This window comes from Salvelinus sp. IW2-2015, linkage group LG30, assembly GCF_002910315.2.
Source record: "Salvelinus sp. IW2-2015 linkage group LG30, ASM291031v2, whole genome shotgun sequence".
Taxonomy (NCBI): domain Eukaryota; kingdom Metazoa; phylum Chordata; class Actinopteri; order Salmoniformes; family Salmonidae; genus Salvelinus; species Salvelinus sp. IW2-2015.
The window spans coordinates 3,382,454-3,408,276 of NC_036869.1; the positions used below are offsets into that span (position 1 = coordinate 3,382,454).

Here is a 25,823-nt window from a genome sequence, read left to right on the forward strand (position 1 = left end):
ATAATGCTGCCATTTCTTCCGGCGCCATTTTAATATCTGTGTCTACATACATGTTTGTTAGATGTCGATTTCATCAGGTATAGAGCAAATTGTTCTATCTGAATACTGGGGTATGACTCCGACTTTGCATTAGTGTATAAATATGAAACTAGGTTTGTTGATAGATTACCGACAATGAATTTGTCCTTTATTAAAGACACCATTTCACTGTGAGAAAGAGAACTATGACTGTTCTCTCCCCAACTATATAAGAGTGCTACCATTCTGTAGTGACTAGGTTCCTCATGAGGTGAGCCCCTCACTGCCACCCCCGTGTGTGTGTGTGTGTGTGTGTGTGTGTGTGTGTGGTGTGTGTGTGTGTGTGTGTGTGTGTGTGTGTGTGTGTGTGTGTGTGTGTGTGTGTGTGTGTGTGTGTGTGTGTGTGTTCGTGTGTGTGTGTGTGTGTGTGTGTGTGTGTGTGTGTGTGTGTGTGTCACACACCATGCCTCCAAGCAGAGCTCCCAGTGACGTAGTTCACCGAGCCCCTCCAGAAGCCCAGGGTTTCTAAATGAAATGTGACATTTTTGAAAACGTTCTTCTTCCCTTCGGCTGGCGTGTTTGAATACCTTAACTTAACTAGCCTAGACTGTAAATAATTCAGCCTGTAAGTCCACTTTAAGTCCAGAGAGAAAAGACAGAGGGAGAGAGATGAAGAGAGAGAGAGTGGGATGAGGAAGAGAGTGAGAGAGGGATGTGGGCTAGAGAGAAAGAAAGAGGGATGAAGCCAAAGAACGGTAAAGACAGTGAGAGTAAAACAAAAGGAGAGAGAGAAGAGACAGGGGGAGATCACAGGGACAGAAAGAAAGAAAGATAGAAAGAATAGACAGAGGGATAGCACAGGTACAGAAAGAACAAGAGAAGAGCCAGAGGGAGAGCACATGGATAGAAAGAGAAACGAGACAGAGGGAGAGCACAGAGACAGAAAGAAAGAGAGAAGAGACAGAGGGAGAGCACAGAGACAGAAGGAAAGAGAGAAGAGACAGAGGGAAATCTCAGAGACAGATAGAAAGAAAGAAGAGACAGAGGGAGATCACAGGGACAGATAGAAAGAGAGAAGAGACAGAGGGAGAGCACAGAGACAGATAGAAAGAGAGAAGAGACAGAGGGAGAGCACAGAGACAGATAGAAAGAGAGAAGAGACAGAGGGAGATCACAGGGACAGATAGAGAGAAGAGATAGAGGGAGATCACAGGGACAGAAAATTAGACACATGGGGTGACAGACTTCAAAGTTCTTGTGTCTGAGACAAAACTGGGACATGACAACAGTAGGCGCAGCAGCTGAGCGTTGAGTCATCATCTCTCTATGGCACACACACACACACACACACACACACACACACACACCTATTCATCATCTGTGACGACTGCTCCTGTAATGCTGCTACATGTCATTTTAGTTTAAGACTCATTAACACTTCAATAAAACTATCCCACTCAACAGTGCTTAACTCCTACATTATTCATTAGATTGTTGAGAGACACTGGCGTTCTGTTCTGGAGTACTCCATGAAGTGAACACTCTCAGAAAAGAACCCATTTATGACCCCAAAATCAAAAGCCTTTCTAAGTTTACATTCAATTCTGGACATATTTTACAATAGCTATATACCTTACTAGGCCTACACAATACATCCATGTTTATCTTTTATTCTCTCCCTTCTGTTTTCTTTTTACCTCTCCTCTCCTCCTGCCTTCTCCTCCTCTCCTATTCTTCTCTCCTCTCCTCCTGCCATCTCCTCCCCTCTCTTCTGACTTTCCTGTTTCTCTCCTCTCATCCTACTGTCCTATTCTCCTCTCTCTCCTCTTCTCTCCTTTTCTCCTCTCCTCTCCTCTTCTCTATTCCAACCCTTCTGTCCCTTCTCCTCCAGTTGTTTGGTTGTTTCCTGGCCTGGGAGACGAGGAATGTGAGCATCCCGGCCCTGAATGACAGCAAGTACATCGGGATGAGTGTGTACAACGTGGGCATCATGTGTATCATCGGGGCGGCCGTGTCCTTCCTCACGCGAGACCAGCCCAATGTGCAGTTCTGCATCGTGGCTCTGGTCATCATCTTTTGCAGCACGATCACTCTCTGTCTGGTGTTTGTGCCAAAGGTAAGGACAACAGGAAATAGCAGTGTCACTTCCTGTCCATCCAAGGGGCATGAACTGTAGAACAAACTACACTGAACAAAAATATAAATGCAACATGCAAAGTATTGGCTCCATGTTTCATGAGCTGAAATATAACATTCCAGAAATGTTCCATACGCATAAAAAGCTTATTTCTCTCAAATGTTGTGTACAAATTTGTTTACATCCCTGTTAGTGAGTATTTCTCCATTGCCAAGATAATCCATCCACTTGACAGGTGTGGCATATAAAGAAGCTGATTAAACAGCATGATCATTACACAGGTGCATCTTGTGCTGGGGACAATAAAAGGCCACTTTAAAATGTGCAGATTTGTCACACAACACAATGCCACAGATTTCTCAAGTTTTGAGGGAGTGTGGCTGGGAATGGCTCCCTAGTGGGTGGGCCTGGCTTCCAAGTGGGTGTGCTCCCTCCCAGGTCTGTGCCCCTGCCCAGTCATGTGAAATCCATAAATTAAGGCCTAATGATTTCCTTACATGAACTGTAAGGAAATCAGTAAAATCATTGAAATTGTTGCATTTTGCGTTTATATGTTTGTTCAGTATAGATTCAACCACTCTAAGAGTACTCTCAGAAAGTATCATGTTAATGATTATATGAACTACTTTACCTTGTATTTAAAACATTCAAATGTGAGTGAGTAAGTGTAACATGATACCAGAGGAGGAATGGGATGTGACACTTTAACCTGTCCTTCTAAGCCACTCTCCTTTATTATAACAACTTGCAGTTCATCACGATGAGGACCAATCCAGACGCAGCTACTCAGAACCGGAGGTTAAAGTTCAATACGAACCAGAAGAAAGAGGACTCCAAGACGTCCACGTCAGTGACCAGTGTGAACCAGGCCAACACGTCCAGACTGGACGGCCTGCAGACCGACAACCACCGCCTCCGCATGAAGATAACAGAGGTGACGTCATCGTGATGTTGTCTTGTGTCACGTCATGTTTCATGACGAGGGCAAGGAGTCATTCCCCACCACATGACCTGACCTGTTACCTACATTTAGTACCCAGAACTTTCCCTGGTCAACTTTACATGGTCAGAAAAAACTCCTGGCCCTGTTGATGAAGATCATTGTGACCAGATTGACACCCTGTTTTTTAGGATTTACTATATGTAAAGTATGGTATTTTTCATTGGTGAGAGTAACAGAGGTCACACCGTACACAAACCGGCCGCGCGCAAATTGATTTTGTCCCCCCACACCAAACGCGATCACGACACACAGGTTAAAATATCAAAACAAACTCTGAACCATATTAATTTGGGGACAGGTCGAAAAGCATTAAACATTTATGGCAATGTAGTTAGCTAGCTTGCTGTTACTAGCTAATTTGTCCTATTTAGCTAGCTTGCTGTTGCTAGCTAATTTGTCCTGGGATATAAACATTGAGTTGTTATTTTACCTGAAATGCACAAAGTCCTCTACTCCGACAATTAACTTCTCTGGGATATGTGGGACGGTAGCGTCCCACCTAACCAACAGCCAGTGAAATTGCAGGGCGCTAAATTCAAAACAACAGAAATCTCATAATTAAAATTCCTCAAACATACAAGTATTATACACCATTTTAAAGATAAACTTCTCGTTAATCCAGCTAAAGTGTCTGATTTCAAAAAGGATTTACGGCGAAAGCACACCTTGCGATTATGTTAGCTCAGTACATAGCCACAGAAAAACACAGCCATTTTTCCAGCCAAAGAGAGGAGTAACAAAAAGCAGAAATAGAGTTAAAATTAATCACTAACCTTTGATGATCTTCATCAGATGACACTCATAGGACTTCATGTTACACAATACATGTATGTTTTGTTTGGTAGAGTTCATATTTATATAAAACAATCTGAGTTTAGGCGGGACACTACTGTCTCACTTGGCCAAAAGCCAGAGAAAATGCAGCGCGCCAAATTCAAATAAAATACTATAAAAATCTAACTTTCATTAAATCACACATGAAAGATACCAAATTAAAGCTACACATGTTGTGAATCCAGCCAACATGTCTGATTTCAAATAGGCTTTTCGGCGAGAGGACACCAAACGATTATGTTAGGTTAGTACATAGCCACAGAAAAACAGCCATTTTCCCAGCCAAAGATAGGAGTCACAAAAAGCAGAAATAGAGATAAAATGAATCACTAACCTTTGTTGATCTTCATCAGATGACACTCATAGGACATCATGTTACACAATACATGTATGTTTTGTTTGATAATGTGCATATTTATATCCACAAATCTCGGTTTACATTGGCGCCATGTTCAGAAATGCCTCCAAAATATCCGGAGAAATTGCAGAGAGCCACGTCAAATAACAGAAATATTCATCATAAACTTTGATGAAAGATACGTGTTTTACATAGAATTAAATATACACTTGTTCTTAATGCAACCGCTGTGTCAGATTTCAAAAAAACTTTACGGAAACAGCACACCATGCAATAATCTGAGACGGCGCTCAGATATAACAACATTTCTCCTCCATGTTGGAGTCAACAGAAATACGAAATTACATCATAAATATTCCCTTACCTTTGATGATCTTCATCAGAATGCACTCCCAGGAATCCTAGTTCCACAATAAATCGTTGTTTTGTTCGATAATGTTCATTACTTATGTCAGAGTAGCTACTTTTGCTAGCATGTTTAGTACACATGTCCAAACGCTCGCGCAGATCCAGGCGAACGTTGGACGAAAACTTCAAAAAGTTTTATTACAGGTCGAATAAACTTGTCAAACTAAGTAGAGAATCAATCTTCAGGACGTTGTTATCATAAATATTAAATAACGTTCCAACCGGAGAATTCCTTTGTGTCTACAGAAGTAATGGAACGCAAGGCGATATCATTTGGAATGCCCATGACCAAGAACTGGCACTCTGCCAGACCACTGACTGAAACACCTCCCATCCGGCCGCACATCACAGTAGAGGCTTCATTCAACGTTCTACAGACTGTTGACATCGAGTGGAAGGCGTGGGAAGTGCAAACAGATCCATATCTTACTGGGATTTGAATAGGCGATGAGTTTAAAATCGACCAGCCTCAGAATTCTCACTTCCTGTTTGGATTTTTTCTCAGGTTTTTGCCTGCCATATGAGTTCTGTTATACTCACAGACAATAATAATAATAATATGCATATGTTAGCATCTGGGACAGAGTAGGAGGCAGTTCACTCTGGGCACGCTATTCATCCAAAAGTGAAAATGCTGCCCCCTATCACAAAGAAGTTAATCCACACATAAAACGGTCAACCGAATCGTTTCTAGTCATCTCTCCTCCTTCCAGGCCTTTTCTTCTTTAGACTTTATATGGCGATTGGCATCTAACTTTCATAGTTACCATGACGACCGACTGAACTCAGTTCATCTTTCAATCACCCACGTTGGTATAACCAATGAGGAGATTGCACGTGGGTATCTGCTTCTATAAACCAATGAGGAGATGGGAGAGGCAGGACTTGCACCGCGTTCAGCGTCACAAATAGAACTGAATTCTATTTTAGCGCTTGGCAACGCAGACGCTCGTTGGTGAGCAGAGCAATGTGGGTGCATGTTAGAGCCTGCCTTATCTCTAATAAGCCCTGTCTGTCAGTAGCACCATCTTGTCACAACTATGCAATGTATCCTCCTTTCTACTTTCCTTTAAATGTATAATGTTTTGTGTCTTTGATGTTGAATGACATGAGGAGAAATCTCATGCCAATCACTTTTCCAGAAGTCTCTCTGTGATGCATTTCACTGTATCTACTCCCTTCTAGCAGTGTAAGAGTAGCCGCTGCCCTTCTAGTTGTTCCTAGAGCCACTCTAGAAGTACAATGGAGTTGAGTAGAAAATGTTTCTTTATGATCTGTCCTTGCTGCTTTTTTCCTATCACTGTTAATCAACTCTAATTTAACAATTGAACACTATTTTAACCCCTTAAACACTATTTTAACCCCTTAGCCCCTTTTAACACAATTTTGTCTGTGCAGTTGGATAAGGAACTGGAGGAGGTGACCATGCAGCTGCAGGACACCCCAGAGAAGACCCCGTACATCAAGCAGAACCACTACGGAGACGTCAACAACATCCTCAGCATACGCAACTTTACCGACGCCAAAGGTGACATACCGCTGCTACTTATGTATACACTTCTACAGCATTACCTCCCACATTTAAACAGACACACTCTGTCAGCCTGGACTGCTGCTGACTCACTCACTGTCTACACATGATTCTCTCTGAAGAGTTGAACACTATCTGTCCACCTCATACAGTATATACAGCAAGCTTTTAATTGTTACTCCAGTTTCTTGTCTGCAAACTATGATACCGTACTGTGTGTCTGAGAGCTTCAGGTTCCTCGCTGTCCACATCACTAAGGATATATTATGGTCCACATGACAACACAGTCGTGAATAGGGCACGACAACACCTCTTCCCCCTCAGGAGGATAAAAAGAATTGTCAGGGGACCTCAGATCCTCAAACAGTTCTACAGCTGCACCATCGAGAGCATACTGACTGGTTGTATCACCGCCTGATATGGCAACTGCTCGGCATCTGACCCCAAGGCTTTACAGAGGGTAGTGCGTACGGCCCAGTACATCACTGGGGCTAAGCTTCCTGCCAACCAGGACCTCTATACTAGACGGTGTCATAGGTAAGCCCTAAAAATTGCCAAAGACTCCAGCCACCCTAGTCATAGACTGTTCTCTCTGCTGCCTCACGGCAACCGGTACCTGGGTGCCAAGTCTAGGTCCAAAAGGCTTCTTAACAGCTTCTACCCCCAAGCCATAAGACTGCTGAACAGTTAATCAAATGGCTACCCGGACTATTTGCATTGAACAGACTTTTGTACTGACTCTCTTGCACTGGCTCTATGTACACTCACTGGACTCTACCCACACACTCACTGGACTCTACCCACACACTCACTGGACTCTACCCACACACTCACTGGACTCTACCCAACACACTCACACATACTACACTGACACTCCAACACACACACACACACACTTCATACACAAAACACACACATGCATATTGATGCCACAAACACACACTCACACATAGACACACCTTCACACCCTTCACATACAGTTGAAGTCGTAAGTTTACATACACCTTAGCCAAATACATTTAAACTCAGTTTTCACAATTCCTGACATTTAATCCTAGTAAACATTCCCTGTTTTAGGTCAGTTAGGATCACCACTTTATTTTAAGAATGTGAAATGTCAGAAGAATAGCAGGGAGAGTGATTTGTCTCAGCTTTTATTTCTTTCATCACATTCCCAGTGGGTCAGAAGTTTACATACACTCAATTAATATTTGGTAGCATTGCCTTTAAATTGTTTAACTTGGTCAAATTTTTTGGTTAGCCTTCCACAAGTCCCACAATAAGTTGGGTGCATTTTGGCCCATTGCTCCTGACAGAGCTGGTGTAACTGAGTCAGGTTTGTAGGCCTCCTTGCTGCCACACGCTTTTTCAGTTCTGCCCACAAATGTTCTATAGGATTGAGGTCAGGGCTTTGTGATGGCCACTCCAATACCTTGACTTTGTTGTCCTAAGCCATTTTGCCACAACTTTGGAAGTATGCTCGGGGTCATTGTCCATTTGGAAGACCCATTTGCGACCAAGCTTGAACTTCCTGACTGATGTCTTGAGAAGGTTGCTTCAATATATCCACATAATTTTCTCCCTCATGATGCCTTCTATTTTGTGAAGTGCAACAGTCCCTCCTGCAGCAAAAGCACCACAACATGATGCTGCCACTCCGTGCTTCAAGGTCGGGATGGTGTTCTTCGGCTTGCAAGCATCCCCCTTTTTCCTCCAAACATAACGGTGGTCATTATGGCCAAACAGTTCATTTTTGTTTCATCAGACCAGAGGACATTCTCTAAAAAGTACGATCTTTGTCCCCATGTGCAGTTGCAAACCGTATCCGGCTTTTTTATCGCAGTTTTGCGGCAGTGGCTTCTTCCTTGCTGAGCGGCCTTTCAGGTTATGTCCAATAGAGACTCGTTTTACTGTGATATAGATACTTTTGTACCTGTTTCCTCCAGCATCTTCACAAGTCCTTTGCTGTTGTTCTGGGATTGATTTGCACTTTTCGCACCAAAGTACGTTCATCTCTAGGAGACAGAACGCGTCTCCTTCCTGAGCGGTATGACAGCTGTGTGGTCCCATGGTGTTTATACTTGCATACTCTTGTTTGTACAGATGAACGTGGTACCTTCAGGCGTTTGTAAATCGCTCCCAAGGATGAACCAGACTTGTGGAGGTCTACAATTTTTTTCTGAGGTCTTGGCTGATTACTTTTGATTTTCCCATGATGTCAAGTAAAGATGCACTGAGTTTGAAGGTAGGCCTTGAAATACATCCACAGGTACACCTCCAATCGACTCAAATTATGTCAATTAGCCTATCAGAAGCTTCTGAATCCATGACATCATTTTCTGGAATTTTCCAAGCTGTTTAAAGGCACTGTCAACTTAGTGTATGTAAACTTCTGACCCACTGGAATTGTGATACAGTGAATTAACAGTGAAATAATCTGTAAACAGTTGTTGGAAAAAATACTTGTGTCATGCACAAAGTAGATGTCCTAACCGACTTGCCAAAACTATAGTTTGTTAACTATAAATTTGTGGAGTGGTTGAAAAACAAGTTTTATTGACTCCAACCTAAGTGTATGTAAACTTCTGACTTCAACTGTATACACTGCTGGTACTCTGTTTATTATCTATCCTGATTGTCTAGTCCCTTTTACCCCTACCTACATGTACATATTACCTAAATTACCTCAACTACCTTGTACCCCTGCACATTGACTCCTTGTATATAGCCTTGTTATTGTTACTATTTAAAAAATATTGTACACTGCATTGTTGGGAAAGGACTCATAGGTAAGCATTTCAAGGTAAAGTTGTGTTCGGCATATGACAAATAACATTTGATTTGATTTTGATATCTTGATGACAACTACACCACAGTGCCTCTAGTGGTTCAGAACTACAGTAACCCAACCCCAAGTTTGCTGATTATTCAATGATAAGCTTCTGTTCAGAATGCAGGCTGACAGACGTATAATGGGTCCGTATATTCACCACAAGGATTCAGCCACTTCGTAGAGCAATCCACCACATCCATATCTCTGCCTGAGAATCCTCATCACTCCTCTAACTGCAGCCATCAGTATTCATGAGACTTCCTGGACTAAACGCTGTGAATGAGTGGCTGTTATGAGTACGACACAGTGTCAGCAGAGATTACAATCACAACTAAGCACGAGCAACACTTTCCGTAGACCATGAATATTCATCAGCACATGGTGTGGCCTGGTGGTGGTTGAGCGGTGGGGTTGACTGACACAAGGACCATGGCACCCATATTAGGAATTTCCTCAGTTGAATTCCCACAGTTGAACACGGCAGAGTTTGGTCTGACAATTGAGGAATCTGTGGATGCCGTAGCGGCTCTGGAGAATAACACAGAACAAGGTTATTGCTCAGGAGGTAGTGACTTTTCACAGTAAATTGCACTTTGACACCGTCCCACCGACACTTTTTTCAGAGGTGGGTTTATGCATTTTTTTTATTTCAACAGGAATATACAGTGAATCGCTCACATGCAACCAAGTCCATATGAATCCATGATGTTATCCGCTCCAGTAGCCTTATCTAAGAGAAAAGAAGTACAAGGAGGCATCTTTCTTCCATCAGAGGGAGGTTATTTTTATCAAAATAGTTTCCACCTCTTTAGATGCATATTGAGGACACAATGCCGTGGTGTGATCTTCAAATCAGGTTAATGTTATGCTTAGAGGTTAAAATCTGGGACAACTGAAAAGGAAGAAATTGACGCAAAAGGGGATAATTTCGGGCCTCTCCAGGTGCTGTTTGAAAAACTGATAAGGCTGTTGACTTTGATTCCAACCGTGTTCACACTCTCTGTCTGTCTCCCACGGTGATGCCTCTGTTCCCCCTGGACTGAAATATTTCCCACAACATCATGAAGCACAGCAGTCTCTTTCTCTCTCCATATCTCTCGCCGTCTCTCTCTGTCTCTCCTCATTTCTCTCTATTCATCTCACTCTTGCCTCTCTTTCTCTCTCTCTCTATATCGCTCTTTCTCTCTCTCTCTCTCTCTCTGTCACTAACTACACTACCAGCATGTGTTGAACATGTGTAGAACATAAGTGTTTTTTGTTTGTTAGGCCCTTTGATGTAATTCTCAACAGATATTGTATCAGACAATTGAAGCTGTAACAGACACATTAAGGTGTCTGAAGTCTTCAGTCAATATTTTCATACTTAAACTTTTTTTTGAGAGAGTGCTTGACATGCATTGTGTAATGATACAGTGACTGATGGCATGACATCCTTCAGTGGCCTTAGCTTCTCAGGTGTTTTTATCTGAACTAAGGAGAGGGGACATACACAGTGGGGGGCATCCCAAATGGCACCCTATTCCCTATATAGTAGTGGTATTCAAACCTTTTTGCAAGAAATCTCACGACCCCACCACACCCCAAATCTAAGGGCACAACCTTAAAATCTGTACATTTTGATTTTACATCAACAAATAACCTTCAATTCATTATAATTTCATTAAACCTATAAATACATTTACTCAATAACATTTAATTTTTCAACTTATCTTTCTCAGAAACGTTTGTATATTCTCACTTACAATAATCTGCAATCAAATTTTTTGTGTGTACATTTTGGTTACCCCACTGCAGTTCCCCCATGACCCCAAACGTTGAATTCCACTGCCATATAGTGCATTTCTTTTGGAGTCCTATCGGGTCCTGGTCAAAGGTAGTGCACTATATAGGGAGTCATTTTGTAGCATAGTGTTACAGTCTGTTTGCTGTGCCATCTCTCCGTGTCTCTGCAGAGGGGGAGAAATCGATACTGAAGAATCATCTTGAGCAGAAGCCTCAGGCTCAGTGGGGCTCCATGGACCCTTCCAGAATAAACAGAGGTCCTCTGGAGGATATCAACTCACCTGAACAGTGAGTTGTCCTCAAAACATCTCCCTCCTCCCTCCTCCTAATAAATTTTTTCTTCTTCCTGTTGACTTTTTCAACAAACTATACATCAGATATATTGTTACCACCAGCAGCACTGCATCGCAGTTGTTCTGGTACCAGCTCTGTCTGAGATCCCTAAAGATTGGAAAGCTGCCGCAGTCATCCCCCTCTTCAAAGGGGGAGACACTCTAGACCCAAACTGTTACAGACCTATATTTATCCTACCCTGCCTTTCTAAGGTCTTCGAAAGCTTAACAAACAGATCACCGACCATTTCAAATCGCACCGTACCTTCTCCGTTATGCAATCTGGTTTCCGAGCGAGTCATGGGTGCACCTCAGCCACGCTCAAGGTTCTAAACGATATCATAACCGCCATCGATAAAAAACAATACTGTGCAGTTGTCTTCATCGACCTGGCCAAGGCTTTCGACTCTGTCAATCACCGCATTCTTATCGGCAGACTCAACAGCCTTGGTTTCTCAAATGACTGCCTCGCCTGGTTCACCAACTACTTCTCAGTAGTCTAGCATCACCACTCTGGACGGTTCTGACTTAGAATATGTGGACAACTACAAATACCTAGGTGTCTGGTTAGACTGTAAACTTTCCTTCCAGACTCACATTAAGCATCTCCAATCCAAAATTAAATCTGGAATCGGTTTCCTATTTCGCAACAAAGCATTCTTCACTCATGCTGCCAAACATACCCTCGTAAAACGGACTATCCTACCAATCCTTGACTTCGGCGATGTCCAACACTCTACTCAGCCAATTGGATGTAGTCTATCACAGTGCCATCTGTTTTGTCACCAAAGCCCCATATGCTACCCACCACTGCAACCTGTATGCTCTCATTAGCTGGCCCTCGCTTCATATTCGTCGCCAAACCAACTGACTCCAGGTCATCTATAAGTCTTTGCTAATCTCAACTCACTGGTCACCATAGCAGCACCCACCCGTAGCACACGCTCCAGCAGGTATATTTCACCGGTCATCCCCAAAGCCAACACCTACTTTGGCCGCCTTTACTTCCAGTTCTCTGATGCCAATGACTGGAACGAATTGCAAAAATCACTGAAGCTGGAGTCTTATATCTCCCTCACTAATTTTAAACATCAGTTGTCAGAGCAGCTTACCGATCATTGCACCTGTACACAGCCCATCTGTAAATAGCCCACCCAACTACCTCATCTCCATGTTATTTATTTTTTTGCTCCTTTGCACCCCAGTATCTCTACTTGCACATTCATCTTCTGCACATCTATCACTCTCGTGTTTAATTGCTAAATTGTAATTATTTCACCACTATGGCATATTTATTGCCTTACCTCCCTAATCTTACTACATTTGCACACACTGCATCTAGATTTTTGTACTGTGTTATTGACAGTACGTGTGTTTATCCCATGTGTAACTTTGTGTTGTTTGTGTCGCACTGCTTTGTCTGCTTTATCTTGGCCAGGTCGCAGTTGTAAATGAGAACTTGTTCTCAACTGGCCTACCTGGTTAAATAAAGGTGAAATTAAATAAATGCAAAAAAGATGGACCAATATAAGGTCCCAATCATCTTTCTTTACACACACACTGTTTTACTATTCTTGTGGGGACCAAACAATTGATTCCCATTCAAAATCCTATTCTCTAGCCCCTAAACCTAATCCTAACCCTAAAAGACCTGGGCAGAAAATGTTTGTATTTTGTAGTTCATTTGAAAATGCCAACTTTTTAAATACTTGAGGTAGTCGAATATAATTTATATAGAGTTTCAACTAATAGGCAACTATTTTATTTGATATTCAAATACAGGTCTCAGAAAAACAAAGAATATTTGAAAGTATTTTGAATAACTCTCAGTAAACCAAATAATGTTTGAAGGAATTTGAATACAAAAAAATATACTTGAAGGCTGCCAAATATCTGATGAAGAACCAAAAACTACAACAGTTAGTTGAATTAGTCAAAATTATATGATCATAAGCACATGGTTTGGAGGGGATATGAATCTTAATATAGCCTGTATCCTAGAATTAAATACATGAGGCATTTGGAATCCTCAAATTACAGTAAACCATGTTTGCAGCTTCAAAAGAACAAACATATTTTTATAATGTGTGACATAAGGTAATACAGTAACACTTGACACCAGCCATACTTGGTGTAAAAGTGGTTTCTGTATAGCACTTTGTGACATCGGCTGATGTAAAAAGGGCTTTATAAATAAATGTGATTGATTGGATGATAGCATTCAAGTGACTTTCAAAAATATTTTTCTTTAGGAATTGCAATAATCTACTACTACAAAGGTAGATCATTCAAGTGATGTTCACCATGTTTAAAAAAAAATGTGTAGTAACTCTGTGATTATAACAATTGCAACATTGTTGTTACGTAGGACTTTGAAATGTCTTTATAATTGCATAATAATGTTATTAGGTAAGTGTAATGAAGAACTATTCCTGTGCAGCAGTGTTACCTTTCCTGTCTCGCCTCCAGACTGTAGTCAGAGCAGCTCAGGGGAGCCTTCACTTGCTCGCTCCAGGTTCAGAGCAATTTACGGATGCTCTGGGGTAATTCCGACATTTGGGGATCTTATCCGCTGCTATTGACGAGTTAGTCTGGAATTCCTCTGAAGTAGTTGACATATTTATTAAACTTGTAGACCATGTGAGGTAGTCTGAATGGCAAAATAAAAAATGAAATGAAACAAGAACACTTATCTGTACAAAATATAATTGGTTTGACTTAATTATGTAAACCTGAGGCGATGGACATTCAGGAGAATGAACATTTACAAAATGTTCAGCTATAAATGTATTGTATCAGGTATCAAGGTAAGACCCAAGTGCAGACTGTGAAGTAACAATGTTTATTGTAACAACAGTGGCAGGCAAATGACAGGTCAAGGCAGGCAGGGGTCGATAATCCAGAGTAGGAGCAAAGGTACAGGACGGCAGGCAGGCTCAGGGTCAGGGACAGGCAGAGTGGTCAGGCGGGCGGATACAGGGTTAGGACAGGCAGAGTGGTCAGGCGGGCGGATACAGGGTCAGGACAGGCAGAGTGGTCAGGCGGCGGATACAGGGTCAGGGACAGGCAACGTGGTCAGGCGGGAGGATACAGGGGTCAGGACAGCAGAGTGTCAGGCGGGCCCGGATACAGGGTCAGGACAGCAGAGTGGTCAGGCGGGCGGATACAGGGTCAGGACAGGCAGAGTGGTCAGGCGGGCGGGATACAGGGTCAGGACAGGCAGAGTGGTCAGGCGGGGCGGATACAGGTCAGGACAGGCAGAGTGGTCAGGCGGGCGGATCACAGGGTCGGACAGGCAGAGTGGTCAGGCGGGCGGATACAGGGTACAGGGTCAGGACAGGCAAGGGTCAAAAACCAAGAGGACATTGAAAAAGAGAGAAGACAGGAGTTGACAGGACAAAACGCTGGTAAGCTTGACAATACCCAGAGGATAAGTGGGCAAGATGGGCGACACCTGGAGGGGGTGGAGACAAGCACAAGGACAGGTGAAACAGATCAGGGCGTGACAGTATTGTGTGTAGATTGTTTAACACAATTCAACCCAAAAAAATTGGTGCGTGCATATGTATTCACCTCCTTTGCTAAATAAGATCTGGCGCAACCAATTACCTTCAGAAGTCACATAATTAGTTAAATAAAGTCCACCTGTGTGCAATCTAGGTGTCACATGATCTGTCACATGATCTCAGTATTATTACACCTGTTCTGAAAGGCCTCAGAGTCTGCAACACCACTAAGCAAGGGGCACCACCAAGCAAGCGGTACCATGAAGACCAATGAGCTCTCATAACAGGTCAGGGACAAAGCTGTGGAGATCAGGGTTGGGTTGTAAAAAAATATCCAAAACTTTGAACATCCCACAGAGCACCATTAAATCCATTATTAAAAAATGGAAAGAATATGGCACCACAACAAACCTGCCAAGAGAGGGCCGCCCACTAAAACTCAGACCAGGCAAGGAGGGCATTAATCAGAGAGGAAACAAAGAGACCAAAGATAACCCTGAAGGAGCTGCAAAGTTCCACAGTGGAGATTGGAGTATCTGTCCATAGGACCACTTTAAGCCATACACTCCACAGATCTGGGATTTACGGAAGAGTGGCCAGAAAAAAGCCATTGCTTAAAGAAAAAATAAGCAAACATGTTTGGTGTTCGCCAAAAGGCATGTGGGAGAGTCCCCAAACATATTGAAGGTACGCTGGTCAGATGAGACTAAAATTGAGCTTTTTGGCCATCAAGGAAAACACTATGTCCAACATCTCTCATCACCCCAAGAACCTCATCCCCGCAGTGAAGCATGGTGGTGGCACCATCATGCTGTGGGGATGCTTTTCATCAGCAGGGACTGGGAAACTGGTCAGAATTGAAGGAATGATGATGGCGCTAAATACAGGGAAATTCTTGAGGGAAACCTGTTTCAGTCTTTCCAGAGATTTGAGACTGGGACGGAGGTTCACCTTCCAGCAGGACAATGACCCTAAGTATACTGCTAAAGCAACACTCGAGTGGTTTAAGGGGAAACATTTACATGTCTTGGAATGGCCTAGTCAAAGCCCAGACCTTAATCCAATTGAGAATCTGTGGTATGACTTAAATATTGCTGTACGCCAGTGGAACCCATCCAATTTAAAGGATCTGGAGCAGTTTTGCTTTGAAGAATGGGCAAAAATCTCAGTGGTTAGATGTGCCAAGCTTATAGAAACATACCCCAAGTGTCACGTCCGTCATTCGAATGAGACAAAGGTGCAGCGTGGTAGGCGTACATATTTATATTTATACATACTTTTTAATAAATGAACACCGAACAAAAACAACCAAATCAACGAACGAGACGTGAAGCTATACAATATGTGCTGACAGGCAACTAAACATAGACAAGATCCCACAAACACAAATGAGGAAATGGCTACCTAAATATGATCCCCAATCAGAGACAACGATAAACAGCTGCCTCTGATTGGGAACCATATCAGGCCACCATAGAAATACAATATCACCTAGATGACACACCCAAGTCACTATCACGCCCCAACCAACACAGAGAAAAAACAGCTTACTATGGTCAGGACGTGACACCAAGAGACTTGCAGCTGTAATTGCTGCAAAAGATGGCTCTGTACAGTATTGACTTTGGGGGGGTGAATGGTTATGCACGCTCAAGTTTTCTGTTTGTTTGGTATTATTTCTTGTTCGTTTCACAATAAAAAATATTTTGCATCTTCAAAGTGGTAGGCATGTTGTGTAAATCAAATGATTCAAACCCCCCCAAAATCTATTTTAATTCCAGGTTGTAAGGCAACAAAATAGGAAAAATGCCAAGGGGGTGAATACTTTCGCAAGCCACTGTATATATAAAAGAATAAGATAGCTAGGTGAGACAACCACATCAAAGTCAATATACTGGATACAAACATTTCATTTCAGCTAAGTAATGGATATATAGCATTTTGCAACGAAACCCATTTTAATACGCATCTATGCATTAAGAATCTGACAACAATAATATTTTACACACACATGAATTTACCCGTAAGCAATACATTCTGATCATAAAACACTAATGTGAAAAATGTGTGTAACAAAACTCTTCAAATATGACTGTCAGATAGATTGGAATAGTATAGGATATTGTGTGTGCTCTGTTCATTCTATTTCTATCTTCAACATGCAGTTCCAGATACAGCCCTGCCATTAGTTGAAGGCAGCCAATCCAACATTTCAGAAAAGTAGTCACTTCCTGAGATCTGTATTCAAATATTTGTTTTAAGTAGTTTCTTTCTCAGATATGTATTCAAATAGTTTTGAAAAGTAGTACTGTTTGGGATCTGTATTCAAATAGTTGTTCCCCTGGATTCTTTTTTTTTCTCCACAAATTATAGTTCAAACTATAGTTATCCCAGGTCTGAACCCTAACCCCAAACTCCTACCCCTAATTTCTCACCCTGACCCTAAACTTTACCCTATAGCCTAAAATAGACTTTTTCCTTGTGGGGAATGGCAAAACAAGGATAGTAAAACCAAAAACACACATACACGCACGCACCCACCCACCACGCACCCAACCACCACCACCACCACACACACACCACACACACACACACACACACACACACACACACACACACACACCACACACACACACACACACACACACACACACACACACACACACACACACACACACACACACAACACACACACACACACACACACACACACACACACACACTAACCAGCAGAGCACAGCTGACTGACTGCATGTTGTCCCAACTCTTAAAATGTATTGGTCCAGAACACTCATAGCACACTCAGGTGACAAATAAAGAACTACTTCACTTATTATTCATAACCAGGCTGGGGAATGTCGACTTCATCAGAGAGGGAAAAAAGAGTTTCATGCATCATTGAGAGCCCTTCATTCCTTCCCCCTCCTCTCCTCCCCCCTGTCCCCCAGTTCTCCTCTCCTCCCCTGTTCTCCCAGTTCTCCTCTCCTCCCCTGTCCTCCCATTTCCGTCTCCTTCCTCCCCCTGTCTCCCAGTTCTCCTCTCCTCCCCTGTCCTCCCAGTTCTCCTCTCCTCCCCCTGTCCTCAGTTCTCTCTCCTCCCCCTGTCCTCCAGTTCTCCTCTCCTCCCCCTGTCCTCCAGTTCTCCTCTCCTCCCCCTGTCCTCCAGTTCTCCTCTCCTCCCCCTGTCCTCCCAGTTCTCCTCTCCTCCCCCTGTCTCTCCCAGTTCTCCTCTCCTCCCCTGTCCTCCCAGTTCTCCTCTCCCCCCCTGTCCTCCCAGTCTCCTCTCCTCCCCTGTCCTCCAGTTCTTCCTCTCTCCCCCTGTCCTCCCAGTCCTCCTCTCTCCCCTGTCTCCCAGTCCTCCTCTCCTCCCCTTCCTCCCAGTTCTCCTCTCCTCCCCCTGTCCTCCCAGTTTCTCTCTCTCCTCCCCCTGTCCTCCCAGTTCTCCTCTCCTCCCCCTGTCTCCAGTCTCCTCTCCTCCCCTGTCCTCCCAGTCCTCCTCTCCTCCCCCTGTCCTCCCAGTTCTCCTCTCCTCCCCCTGTCCTCAGTTCTCCTCTCCTCCCCCTGTCCTCCAGTCCTCCTCTCCCTCCCCTGTCCTCCCAGTTCTCCTCTCCTCCCCCTGTCCTCCAGTTCTCCTCTCCTCCCCTGTCCTCCCAGTTCCCTCCTCTCCTCCCCTGTCCTCCCAGTTCTCCTCTCCTCCCCTGCCTCCCAGTTCCTCCTCTCCTCCCCCTGTCCTCCCAGTTCTCTCTCCTCCCCTGTCCTCCCAGTTCTCCTCTCCTCCCTGTCCTCCCAGTCTCTCTCCTCCCCCTGTCCTCCCAGTCTCCTCTCCTCCCACTGTCCTCCAGTTCTCCTCTCCTCCCCTGTCCTCCCCGTCCTCTCTCTCCCCCTGTCCTCTCCTCCTCCTCTCCTCCCTGTCTCCATTCTCCTCTCTCCTGTCTCCCAGTTCTCCTCTCCTCCCCTGTCCTCCCAGTTCTCCTCTCTCCCCTGTCCTCTCGTTCTCTCTCCTCCCCTGTCCTCCCAGTTCTCCTCCCTCCCCCTGTCCTCCCAGTCCTCCTCTCCTCCCCTGTCCTCCCAGTCCTCTCTTCCTTCCCCCTGTTCCTCCCAGTTCTCCTCTCTCCCCCTGTCCTCCAGTTCTCCTCTCCTCCCCCTGTCCTCCCAGTTCTCCTCTCTCCCCCTGTCTCCCAGTTTCCTTCTCCCCTTCCTCCATCTCCTCTCCTCCCCTGTTCTCCCTCTCCTCTCCTCCCCCTGTCCTCCCAGTTCTCCTCTCCTCCCCCTGTCCTCCCAGTTCTCCTCTCCTCCCCCTGTCCTCCCAGTTCTCCTCTACTCCCCCTGTCCTCCCAGTTCTCCTCTCCTCCTATGTTCATCTAACTGGGACTGGATAGAGAGAACACATAAGAAAGAGAGAGGGAGAGAGAGCATGAGAACAAGAGTGAGGACATGAGAACAAGAGCGGAAGCAGAAAAGGCGTGAAAGAGCGAGAGAGGGCAGAGAATGAGGCAGCAAGAACAACTCATAAGAGAGTTCTGGCCATCCCCCAAGAGAAGCCAACGGAACAGCCCACTTCAGGCCCCCACCACATGCAGGACAGACAAGACAGGACGCACCAACCCATCCAACCCCCCCCCTCCCTCCTAGCACCCCCTTTCAGACCCCCTTATAGCCATCCTGACAACTCCCCCACACCCACTGAGGACACACAAAAGCCACAAATTGTGCTCCTAACACACTCAAATGGGAAATTTGTGCTGGAAAACTAACTCTTTCCTAAACAGAAAGTGGCTAACCTGTGGTGTTCAAACACCTGGCGTGTCCATAATTCACACAGGCACAAACGATCTGAGGGCCCAGCAGGAAAGGGTGGCCACAGCACTCAAGGGAATGAGTGCTGTGGCCCTACACACGTACACACTTTCCCCCTACACACGTGGTCATCTACACCCTGCAGGTGAATGCAAGCATTTCCCACGACTGTGTGTCAACACCTAATGTTACCTGGCCCATCACTGCACCCTGGAGTTGGATAGCCTCTACGATCAGGTACACCTCTACAAGGTCACGGTCCCCACCCAAAATGGAGATGTATGGATCAACCACTTCTCCAACCTTTTCGACCATATAACAAAGCACCAAGAGCAAAAACATATACATGAAAATTTACAAAACTTAGAAACATATATTAAAGACAAAACAAAACAAAATAAAAAAAGCTTTTGACTTAATTTGGCATTCGGATATGCTATACAAAGTGATGAAAAGTGTGTTCGGGGAAAAACATATGACATTGCCATTAGGAAAAACATATGACATTATAAAATCTATGTACACAAGTGTGTCGTTAAAAACACACAGATGTCTTTCCACAGGGCCATGGGGTGAGACAGGTATGCAGCTTGAGCCCCACCCTATTCAACATACTGTATATATCAATGAATTGTCGAGGGCACTAGAGCAGTCTGCAGCACCTGGTCTCACCCGACTTGGAAATCGAATTTGCTGTTTGCTGATTATCTGGTGCTTCTGTCACCTAGAAGCACCATCTAGATCTTCTGCACAGATTCTGTCAGACTTGGGCCCTGACAGTAAAACTCAGTCGGACAAAAATAATGGTGTTCCAAAAAAGGTCCAGTAGCCAAGACAACAAATACAAATTGTATCTAGAAACTGTGGCCCTAGAGAACACAAAGCATACCTACCTCGGCCTTAACATCAACACCACAGGTAACAGCCACAAGGCTGTGAACGATCTAAGAGACAAGGCAAGAAGGGCCTTCTATGCCATCAAAAAAAACATTGAACTCAACATCCTAATTAGGATCTGGCTAAAAATACTTAAATCAGTTATAGAACCCATTGCCCTCTATGGTTGTGAGGTCTGGGGTCCATTCACCAAAAATATATTTGTGAACGATGCAAAAAAAACTAACAATTCTTGCAGAGTATAATTAGGAATGTACCCACTAGTTAACAAAATCCAGAAAAGAGCTGTTAAATTCTACAACTACCTAAAAGGAAGCGATGCCCACACATTCTACCACAAAGCCCTCACCTACAGAAAGATGAAACTAGAGAAGAGTCCCCTCAGCTAGCTGGATCTGGGACTCTGTTCATAAACACAAACAGATCCCACAGAGCCCCAGGACAGCAACACAATTAGACCCAGCAAAATTATGAGAAAGATCAATTATCACTATTTGACAGATTGGAAAGAATCAACCAAAAAAACTGAGCAAATTGGAATGCTATCTGGCCCTAAACAGAGAGTACACAGTGGCAGAATACCTGACCACTGTGACTGACCTAAAGTTTAAAAAAATCCTTGACTATATACAGACTCTGTGAGCATAGCCTTGCTATTGAGTGAGGCCACCGTAGGTAGACCTGGCTCTCAAGAAAAGACATAAGTGGAACTGAGATGCACTTCATATCCTCCTGCCAAATGTATGACCACATTAGAGACACATATTTCCCACAGATCACACAGACCCACAAATAATTTGAAAACAAATCAAACACTGATTAACTCCCATATCTGTTGGGCGAAATAGCGTAGTGTGCCATCACAGCAGCAAGATTTGGCCCGTTGCCATGAGAAAAGGGCAACCAGTGGAGCACAAACAACATTGTAAATACCACCAATATGTATTTGTTTATCTGCCCCTGCTATTCGTACTACAACAATTTGCACATTGGTAAAACATTGTACATAGCTGATAATATAACGCTTGAAATGTCTTTATCATTTAGAAACTTTTGTGAGTGTTTAGTGTTAGTTTGTAATAGATTTTGTTGATGATGTTTTGTCTTTTTACTTTTGTTTATTGTTTATTTCAACTGGAGAGAGAGAGAAGAGAGAGAGAGAGAGAAGAGAGAGAGAGAAGAGAGAGAGAGAAGAGAGAGAGAAGAGAGAGAAGAGAGAGAAGAGAGAGAGAGAAGAGAGAGAGAAGAGAGAGAAGAGAGAGAGCTTATGTATGTAACCAGTGATTTACGGCTACGATTGGAAGCAGCACTGGCAGCAAGGCCTGAAAATAGACAGGAGACACTCTGAGCTATTCCCACTCCACATTAATGTTTGATCACATGGAGGGAGAGATAGAGAGAGGGTGGAGGGAAGAGCGAGGGAGAGAGAGAGCGCAACATGGTCTCTGCAATTTGTATTATTCTGTATGCTGCATTAGGTTACATTATAACTGGAATAAAGTTAAATAGTAATGTCAGGTTATGTGGGAGGGGGGGGGGGGGAAAGCTGGGATACAACCCAACAATAAGGATACACCCCAACAATAAGGATACACCCCAACAATAAGGATACACCCCAACAATAAGGATACACCCCAACAATAAGGATACACCCCAACAATAAGGTCTGTTGGAAACACAGGCCCAGGAGATCTTATACGTTTTATTCTATGAGATCATCTTCATCAGCTAACAACACTGTTTGTGCATTTTTAAGCATGTATGTAATTTAAAAAAGCACATAAAACACAAAGGCTTCATAATTTATAAAGATCATGTTATTACCTGACTGATGTTATCTCATAAAAAATCATATAACATCTCCTAAGCTTGTGTTAACCTCAGACCTTATTTTCAGAATTTATCCCAAAACGCTATTCTTTCCCCATTAATTTCCCCCATAGGTTGGCTGAACGGTTTTAGGGTTACAAGCTGGTGAGCTCTATAGCGGTCCTACAATATAATATGAATTTGTGGACCTATATTATCATTTGTCTGACCTGGCCGTACAATAGCACACAAATTGGAGGATGTAAGTCAGGGTACGTCAACTAGGTTTGGCCTCAGGCCCCCAAAAATACTGAGCTAATAGTCGGTGGGCCAGAACATAATTAGTATATAATATTAGCACAATCAATTGGCCTACACTACAAATTAAACAACACTTTTAACACATCTGATTAATACATAATAAACTCAGTGACAATAACATAATAATTTCGATCTGATTACGCTCATAAAATCCCCATGTCTCTATTCAATTATTATTATTGTCTATTTCTCTGTGCGTTGATTGGTGGGGGAAAACAGGTCTACGTAGTCTACTGCAGGCTACACTATTGTTTTAACGTCAACATTCGTTCAGAATAATTAGCTTGATACCAAGAGAAAATGTCACTATCAAAAAGTATCAAAAGAAAGGTGGGTAATGAAAATTGAAGTTTCGGGAAAGAATGTACAGAGAGATATGTGTTCATCTTACCATCTTTTGCAATGAAAATGTCTGTTTGCGAGGAATTCAATCTCAGAAGGCACTATGAATCCAAGCATGGCACTTTAAAAGTGGCCTTCCCGCCCCAGACAGAAGCTTTAACTGCAAGCTACACACACATCTTTTTTGGCTGGCAATTTCTGTCACTTAAACGGGTTAAATCTGCAGTTACAAGGAAGAGGGAACGCAGTCGTGGACCGGCCTTTACTAGGAAGCTTGAGTTGTTCAATTTGGACTTGTCATCTGGAAGGCTACTGCACTTCAGCACACTGAAAACGGCAGACAGAGGGACCAGACAACTTCTCCACCAGATTTGAAGACTACATCAGGCCCAAGGATACCATTGCGTTTGTACGTGATCCTTTCACAGTCTGCCCAGGTGGAGAAGTCTCCTCCCTTGCTAAGAAAACGATACCCTCGCTGGATGATGCCACAATTGAAACTGAGCTGATTGAATTCCAGACATCGAGCCATCTCAGGGATGCACTCGGGAGTGCCGAGTCCTTGTGTGCGTTTTGGGTGGCATGCTCAGAGAAATACAGCACTATAAAGAAACTTGCATTTCATGTACTAACAATGTTTGGGTTGACTTACACCTGCGAGTCTGCATTTTCCTCAATGAGTGCAGTATAGACTGACGACAGCAACTGGCTTTTTACATAAGTCAATCGAGGACAGCCTGTGCATTCAAAATCACATCCATCTCACGCGACATCCACAAGATCGTGTCCGAAGGGAAATGCAACTTTTCCCATTGAGTAAGTCACTAAGTGGCCTATATGACTGTATTTAGTAAATACTAACATTATTGTGAGTGCTTATTCAGGGATATTTAGGTCTCAAGCTGACAGTATTTTCTGTTTGTTCTGTCGTTACAGCAGCCTGTCCCGATACAGCTATTCAGATACAGACATCGCCTTTTTTTCATTAAATTATTGTTTTATGTAGGATGCTACATTTTTGGCCAGTTGCAATTGTAAATAGGCCTAATAAAAAACATCACACTTATATTAGGACAAATATTTTTTAATTGTAAAAGATGCTGTTAAGCCTCATAGCCTACCTCAGCCAGTTAAGTTATTTTATATAGGCCTAGGCTCGGGAAGAAATAGACTCCAATTAAGCCCTCTTGTTATTTGTAAAGTCAAATTAAAATGAAGATTATTGTTGAAGTGAATGACTCTACTGGTGTATGTTTTACACATCTGTTGCTGTGCAACGCTTGCATAGCAGGTTAGCTATATTTTCAGCACCAGGCGCTGTTCCCCTCATATTAATTGCGCTGTAGTTGCAGCTTTACATTGCAGCGCCACAAAATGCTCCGCTACCTGCTTTATTAGTCTCCTGCATTCTCTCTCCTCATGAATGAAGTAAACATGTAACTTTTGCATTATTTAGGTAGGGTAACTTCCTTCTTGGGAAATTGCATTTGGGAGTTTTTGCATTTTGGGTACGAGATTTTTTATTATTATTATATATATATTTTTTATATTCATAATTAATTTGGGGGGCTTTGGGGGGCCAGATAATATTGCTGGCCGCCCAGATTTGGCTCGTGGGCCACCAGTTTGGGAACCCTGATGTACGTTATCGTATGTCTTGTTGGACGTATAGTATTATACGTCTTTCTCTGAGACCAGGAGAATTATGGGGAGAATTTATGTTGATGTTTAGGGGAACTAAAACAACAAAGGTTAAGTGAATTTATGTAGCAGATAAGGTGAATTGAGTTAAATTTAGAATACGGGTTAGGGGAAGGGTTAGTTAGCTAAAATGCTACTGTTATCCCCGACGCGACTCGAGCAACCTAGGGGAGAGCAACTTTTGGATTGCTAAACAGTCTCAGATACGACCCATCCTCCCTACTTTAGTTTCTGTGTGGAGAAGTTTCCCCTAGATGCATTGGGGTCAGTTATGCATGGTTATTATAAGGTCTAGCTAGTGTATGAGGATGACAGGTTTAAAAATATATATATATACAGTTGAAGTCGGAAGTTTAGATACACTTAGGTTGGTGTCATTAAAACTCGTTTTTCAACTACTCCACAAATGTATTGTTAACAAACTATAGTTTTGGCAAGTCTGTTAGGACATCTACTTTGTGCATGACACAAATATTTTTTCCAACAATTGCTTACAGACAGATTATTTCACTTATGATTCACTGTATCACAAATCCAGTGGGTAAGAAGTTTACATACGCTAAGTTGACTGTGCCTTTAAAAAGCTTGGAAAATGCCAGAAAATGATGTCATTGCTTTAGAAGCTTCTGATAGGCTAATTGACATAATTTGAGTCAATTGGAGGTGTACCTCAGAAAAATAATTATAGATCTCCACAAGTCTGGTTCATCCTTGGGAGCAATTTCCAAACGCCTGAAGATACCATGTTCATCTGTACAAACAATAGTACGCAAGTATAAACACCATTGGACCATGCAGCCGCCATACCGCTCAGGAAGGAGACGCGTTCTGTCTCCTAGAGATGAACGTACTTTGGTGCGAAAAGTGCAAATCAATCCCAGAACAATAGCAAATGACCTTGTGAAGATGCTGGAGTAAACAGGTACAAAGTATCTATATCCACAGTAAAACGAGTCCTATATCGACATAACCTGAAAGGCTGCTCAGCAAGGAAGAAGCCACTGCTTCAAAACAGCCATAAAAAAAGCCAGACTACGGTTTGCAACTGCACATGGGGACAAAGATTTCACTTTTTGGAGAAATGTCCTCTGGTCTGATGAAACAAAAATTTTACTGTTTGGCCACAATGACCATCGTTATGTTTGTAGGAAAAAGGGGGAGGCTTGCAAGCCGAAGAACACCATCCCAACCGTGAAGCACGGGGGTGGCAGCATC

General features: G+C 43.2%; 1 protein-coding gene across 1 annotated transcript in view; it reads left to right on the plus strand.

Annotated features, from left to right (window-relative positions):
* Positions 1-25,823, plus strand: part of LOC111954779 (gamma-aminobutyric acid type B receptor subunit 2-like) — an 87,505-nt gene that overhangs the window by 45,471 nt on the left and 16,211 nt on the right. The window contains exons 6-9 of the mRNA XM_070436002.1: positions 1,910-2,134; positions 2,907-3,089; positions 6,157-6,286; positions 11,075-11,192. Of these exons, the coding sequence (XP_070292103.1) occupies positions 1,910-2,134; positions 2,907-3,089; positions 6,157-6,286; positions 11,075-11,192 (656 nt within the window). The remainder of the gene's footprint in view (positions 1-1,909; positions 2,135-2,906; positions 3,090-6,156; positions 6,287-11,074; positions 11,193-25,823) is intronic.